Raw genomic sequence first — 6,752 nt, forward strand, 5'->3', positions numbered from 1 at the left:
GCCCGGCTGCCTGGAGATTCTAGCTTTCTGCGGGTATGCACACTGGCATCGCAGATTAACGATCTAGTCCTGGCCCGTTTCGATCGACATAATGAGCCTCTGCACAGCCTCGCTCCCCACATCACATGGTGATAGAATGCTCACGGCTCTTTTCCGGGGGCCCTGAAAATGGAATGTTTCGAATGTCTTGTGGAGGACTTATAGGTTGAGGAGGATTGTGGTTTGGGGGACGGCGGGCGGGGTTCTCTTGGCTTGTGGTTAGTTCGGAATGTTTTGCGCATTCGGCCTTTTGCGTTGGGTTTTGATGACACGGGTGGATGGACGGGTATGTTCTCGGTGTTCGGGCTCGGCGTCCGATTTCTGGGGCTGTAATGGCCTTTTCTCCTATGCTGTCCTCGAAGTAATGCTTCCAGTCGACACGCTGCTCAAGTCACGCGCTTAGGATTGCTCTCGGCGAGTTCGGTAATCTGTGATGGTCCGCTCCGGCAAAGACCCTCTGTATATCCGTTCGCGTTCGAAGAACACAGCCCCGCAAAGTGCGTTCGCTCTAGCAGTGTCGATCTAAAGTGCGGGGATGTCAGGGCGAAGAGGCTATCCCAATAAGGAAGTAGTGAGATCGTGTCTGACCAATCAAGAAGTCGAATTGGGCCGGACGTCGGTGCGATTCAAGCTGGTTCATGGAGAGGAGAGCTACCAGGAGCTCGGGAAATGCTTTGCGTGTTCGCATGGCGTATATGATGGGAAGAATCCCATCGCCTTTTCGTTACTCCTTCCTTTACTGCACTTCCTGGAATCGCGGGGTCATTCCTGTACCGTCCGACAGGAAAAGAGCAAAGATGTCGGAAATCAGAGAGTACACCATCAATGTTCCGCAGGAGAAGCTCGATAGACTGCAGCGGAAACTGGAAGATGCAGACTTCCCGTCTGAGCTAGAGGATAATCCGGGCTGGGACTATGGCTCGCCGCTGTACGTTGTTCTCATGCGCGCTTCCGCAGAAGTTCGCGGTGCTGATTAGAAGCAATAGGAAGGATGTAAAGCGCCTCACGGAGTACTGGCGGACCAAATTTGACTGGCGTGCCCACGAGAAGAAGATCAACGAGCTGCCCAACTTCGAGACGACAGTGAACGTCGACAAGCATGGACCTGTGGACCTCCACTTCGTGCACCAGAAAAGCGATGTTCCCGGAGCGATTCCTCTGCTGTTCATCCACGGCTGGCCAGGAAGTTTTCTCGAAGTCACCAAGATACTTCCCTTGCTCAAAGGCGGGAATGGTAAGCCCGCATTCCACGTCGTTGCACCTAGTCTTCCGTAAGTGCTCCCTACCACGGATCCCGTATACTCACGCTCACGAACCCTGCACAGCAATTATGGCTTCTCCGGTCCCGCTCTCAAACGCGGCTTCAACATCGCCCGCTACGCCGAAGCCTTCAACAAACTCATGCTCGCCCTCGGCTACGACGAATATGTCACCCAAGGCGGCGACTGGGGATTTGTCATGACCCGCGCCATGGCGAAGCTCTACCCGCAACACGTCAAAGCACACCACATCAATTGGGCGTGGGCTGCAAAACCGGAGGAGTTTGCCAACGGGAGCAAACAAGAGCCGGCGTACTCGGAAAGAGAGAAGAAACAGATGGCGAGTTCGGACCGCTGGTTTCCGTTCGGGATGGGAGATGGAAGAGGATACATCGCTATTCAATCCACCCGCCCAGCGACGATAAACTTCGCTTTGCGGGACTCGCCCGTTGGAATGCTCGCCTGGATTTGGGACAAGCTCGTCGATTGGTCGGACGAGTATCCCTGGACAGAAGACGAAGTCTGTCTCTGGACATCGATGTACGTCTTCGCTCGGGCAGGACCGGACGCCGCTTCGTACACGTACTATGAAGCGCTGCATGATCCAGTGGAGATGACGGTGCCGATGATCCAGGGGTATATTGATGTTCCTTTGGGCATTGCAGACTTCCCGGTTGAACTGGCGAATAGTCCGCAGAGTTGGAGGCACACGATGGGTCCGATTGTGTTCCAGAAGATTTATGAGAAGGGAGGGCATTTCGCCGGGTGGGAGAGGCCGGAGGACATCGCGGAGGGATTAGCGGAGATGTTTGGGAAGGGAGGAGGCGCGTATGGAGTTGTGAAGGGGAAAGATGGGTATTGAGAGAGTGAGGTAGATGTTGTCTGAATGATGTAAGGTTCTCGTCTCGTTGTGTTGGCTTTGTGCGATTTCTGTGATGCCTGAGGCAAGAATGCTGCTGAGTCAGTGAAGCGACGTTCCCCCGCCATCAACCATAGAACTAGGTCTCGTCTCGACTTCCCATCTGGTGTTGATCTCACCGATGTCACAACATCGGTGAACCGCTCCATCTGGGAGCCACAACAATCGTGCCGCTGGTGCTGCTTGACCCATACTCGCATTGAATCGAGGGAATCTCACGACACGATCTTTCCGCCTGGGCTGGCGAACGGGAGCCTACCCCTGCCCTGCGAACCTCTGGAATAGGACTACCGCTCTCAGCGCACCGCCAGCACTTATTGACAGTGCCAAATAATTGTTCCTCCGCAGCTCATTGTTCTGAGAGCTCTTGCAACAAGCAGTTCCATCAATCGGTAAGTGGCCCACTCTCAGAAATCAATTCTAGCCGGGTCCTCCACAATCACCTCTCGGAAACAATTACGGCAATCTTCTCGCATGGTCAGAGATCGGGTCGCGTGCCTTCTCCGCAAATGCAACCATGAGGCAATCAAGTCGCATCGCCACGCTCTCATCCCCCGTTGTTATTCATAGCCTCACTCATTTTTATTCATAGCCTCAGCCAAGGTGGTAACGTCAGAATTCCACCAAGATCCTTGCTTTGCCCTTAATAGTTACAACGACACAACTACACTACTAAGCGTAATAAAACATTGTAGAGGTTGCAAGGGAACATTATGCGAGCAAGCTCGTGTAATTAATATGTATATAAGTAGTATGTTAATAATAGTAGAGGTAGTAGAAGGGAAATCTATATTAAAAAGTCCTTAGAACGCCGGCGTAGATCTCTTACTTACGCAAACGACTACTCTTATAGTAAGATTAGTTAATTGCCGGTGTATTCGGTAATTCTTAGTAAGCTAATAAGAGCGCGAGAAACTCCTTTAGTTTTGCTAACTAAAGAGGTCGTAGTAGAGGTAGTTTATACGTTAAAAAGCTTACGGCTATAGTAAACGCTATAGCTAGAGGTCCGGTAGCTCCTATTAACTAGGCTGTTAAGGCGCGTTCTACTACTAATATTAGTAAGGATTATGCTACTAAGTCCTATGTTGTTAGAGCTAGTAGCTATGTTATTAGAGCTAGTAGTAGTAGAGCTGTTAGCTAGACGGCGGCGGCATCTACTAGCTCTAAGGGTAGTATTAATAGCTATAGCTATAGTAATATAGCTACGGCGGTGCTATAAGTGTTGCGGCTAGTTAAGACCTTACCGCCGCCGCTACTCGTTTAGCTATAAGATCCTCGTTTAATACTACCGCTAGCTTATTGCTATACGGTCTATTGCTATAGTAGTGCTCTATGCACTTTACGCTAGCCTTTACGTAGCTACACTACCTCTTCTAAGGATTGTAGCCGCCCTTACTACTATAGTTGTAGCCGAGTCGTTAGCTTAGTAGTAGCAGTCGCTATAATAGATTACTAGGCTCCTTATTACGGCGGCGGTTATATAGTACTATAGCCTCGTCCTTAGTCTATTACGTAAGCCGTTCCGGTCTAGTTATCTTACGCTTAAGGCGCTATAAGCCTTATTATTACTACTCGAGCTTGCGCTTATTAGTACGTATAAGGGGGTCGTATATCGTCGTCGCCGTAATCTTAGGTAGTAGCCGGCTACTCGGAAGGATCTACGCCTTCTCGAATATAGTACAGTCTAGTATAAGCGGCTAGTTATTAGCCTACCCTTTAAGATATAGCCCTAGCTCGTATAAATAAGGTATGCCGGTCTTAGCCCTAAAGGTATAAATGTATAGCGGTAGCTCGTCTATCTTCTTATACTACTTCTACTTTATAATCTACTAAGCGGTTATCTTTAGTGCTTCCTTATACACTACGTTTACTACTCTATACTAGAAGGGCTTGCCTCTAAACTAAGTAGATATAAGGCCCTTAGCCTTTATAAGCGACGCCTTATATCGATCGATAAGGTGCTCGTAATAGGGCTCTATAGCGTTAAAGAAGCTAAAGATATCCTTACGTGCCGACTTAAGCTATACCTTTAGACCGCCGTATATACCCTTATACGGTAAGGTCGTCGTAATGCTATAACTACATATACTCTTAGTCTACGCCTTTACGTAGAACTCCTTCTCTTACGACTACTACTACGTTAGCAGATACGAGTTATAGAGGTAGAGCTATGTTACCTTCTTATCCGGTGTTAATAGAGTCTCCTTATCCGTAAAGGAGTCTATAAGGGGTAGCTCGGCGCTAGCCTTATAGACGTTGTACTATAATTCGAACTCGGCTAGTGTTGTAGCATTAAGGCAGGCTCTATATCCTTTAAGCTATTGTTTAGTAACCTTCTTACGTATAGTCGTTGCCTTCTTACTAAGGACTCTAGGTACTACATTAATACTAAACTTCGCATTAGCGTTACTCTTAATAGCGACGTTTATATACTATATATAGAGCCGGTATCGCACTTTAGGAAACACCGCTTTAAATAACTTCTACATCTGCCGGTTACGGTCGTATATTATATACGACGGCTCGTTAATGCTATGCTTATCTAAACAACGCTTAATCTACTACTATGCCTATAGGAAGCCCTCCTTAGTCTCGTCCGGTATAAGGACGTAGAGCATAGGTAGATAGATGCCGGTACGTATACGGATAACTACTACTATAAGGGGGATACTATATCGTTGCGTCTTATATATATAGTCTACGAGCTATACGTCGCTATTATCCTTAAAGACTTATAGCAGTTGTAGATAGTACTATACTAATCCTCGGAGGTTATTAGTACGATCCTTTAGAGGCTTACTATACTAGTAGCCCTTATCTTCGAGCGTTTTTAATACCCTCTTAACCGGCGTAAGGCTATCTAGCTACTTTAATCGGAGGGTATACTATACGTTATAAACGTCGCGAGTTAGCTATAGAGTTATAGAGTTACCGCCGAACTACTTCTTATATTAGTAGCAGTACTCCTTCGCGGATATACTAGCCTTACGTATATTAGCGAGAAACTCGAGTATCTTAGCTCTACGACCTTTACGGCAATGTAGTAGTAGTCCGATAACCTTACTACTAGCGTAGTTATAGACTAGAAGACGACTAAGTAATATCTTCTACTTAGAGCTAGCCGACTTCCTATTAACCTTCGACACTATTACCGACATAGTATAGCTAGTCTTCTTTAAGGACGAGTCGCGTATAGCCTTAATGCTAGTAGTATTAAGTCCGTTTCTTCTCTTTACTATATTAGCGTTACTAACACCCTTCGCACAGATCTACCTCTAACTAATAATAACACCGCCCTTCTTATCCGGCCCCTTCGAATAAATAGCCTCCTAGCTAGTCTCCTTAGTATAGTTATAGAGCTATACTTTAGTAGCTTTCTAAGAAGGGAATCGGAGCCCTTCGACGACTAGCGGTATAATAGTATTAAAATAAGATGCGCGGTAACTACCGCCGACTAAGAAGGCGCTCTTATTAACGAGTATCTACGCGGTAGCGTTTCTACTGCTTACTTCTTCCTTAATACTAATACCGACATTAACACTATTATTATCTTACTAACCGACCGCGTAGTAGAATCCCCTTAAACGCCTTCGTTCCTTACGCTCCTTACGCTCCTTACGCTCCTTTAATACCTCCTCTTTCTCCTATAGCTCTAGTCTATCGAACTTATACTTGTAAAAGGTGCAGTTAAGAATAGAGTAGCAGTATGAATCACTTCAGAACAGACTCGATTCGATACTCTCTCGGAAGGAGGAGATTCTACGTATCCTTATAATACAGGCGCAATCTAGCTTAAACGAGCTTAAAAGGCCCTAGTAGGGGTGCATATGCCGCTAAGGCAGGGGATTAGATGCCGATTGTCGGTATTCGGCGGAGGCAGATGTAACATAGCCCCCCTCCTTGCGCAGAGCGTCGCGCTCTAAACGGTTTTACCTCGAGTAAATTCCTTTTGGTGTTTGCTAAGTTTAATAGCCTAAGGCCTTAATTAGGGTCTACTGCGGCTTTAAAACCTAGGCTCGGATCCCTCGAGTTCTTCTCTTCTTTAACAACCTTGTGCAGACTTAGTAAGTGTAACTTAATCCTATCCGATAGCCAAACAGGTCTAAAAGTGCCCCCCTAAGGGGCATTTGTAGCCTGTATAGTGCTAACGTGGCGTTTAGTTCCCCTTTAGCCCTATTTTCTACTAGACGACCTCGAATTTCATCGAAAAACCGCTATTCTTACTAAACGACCCTATCCGCGACCGAACGAGCCTATTATAACGCAACCCGCCTCTATCGCGACCTAACATAAGCAATTCGCCGCTAACGGCATCTTTAAGGGCAATCCGTGCGTTAACTGCCTTAACAAGCCCTTAAACAAGGCCGATTTGGCCTAGTTCTGCCTCTTTACGCGCGAATCGCCGGACAAGTAGGCAACTAATAATAAGGACGAATATTACCTAAAGTGTTACAATTGCTCTAACCGCGATTGTTTCTAGGTATATACATACGGGGTTAAAAGGGGGCTTTCGGGGGCTAATGTGGTTAAAAGAT

General features: G+C 46.9%; 1 protein-coding gene across 1 annotated transcript; it reads left to right on the forward strand.

Moving 5' to 3' along the window:
• Positions 1 to 792: 792 nt before the first annotated feature.
• On the forward strand, positions 793 to 2,160 carry MYCGRDRAFT_110764 (uncharacterized protein; the record flags this gene model as incomplete). The annotated part of the gene is made up of 3 exons (XM_003849354.1): positions 793 to 967; positions 1,026 to 1,310; positions 1,365 to 2,160. The coding sequence occupies 3 exons, from the start codon at positions 837 to 839 to the stop codon at positions 2,158 to 2,160; spliced, it is 1,212 nt and encodes a 403-aa protein (XP_003849402.1).
• Positions 2,161 to 6,752: the final 4,592 nt, after the last annotated feature.

Source organism: Zymoseptoria tritici, chromosome 9, assembly GCF_000219625.1.
Source record: "Zymoseptoria tritici IPO323 chromosome 9, whole genome shotgun sequence".
NCBI classification, from domain to species: Eukaryota; Fungi; Ascomycota; class Dothideomycetes; order Mycosphaerellales; family Mycosphaerellaceae; genus Zymoseptoria; species Zymoseptoria tritici.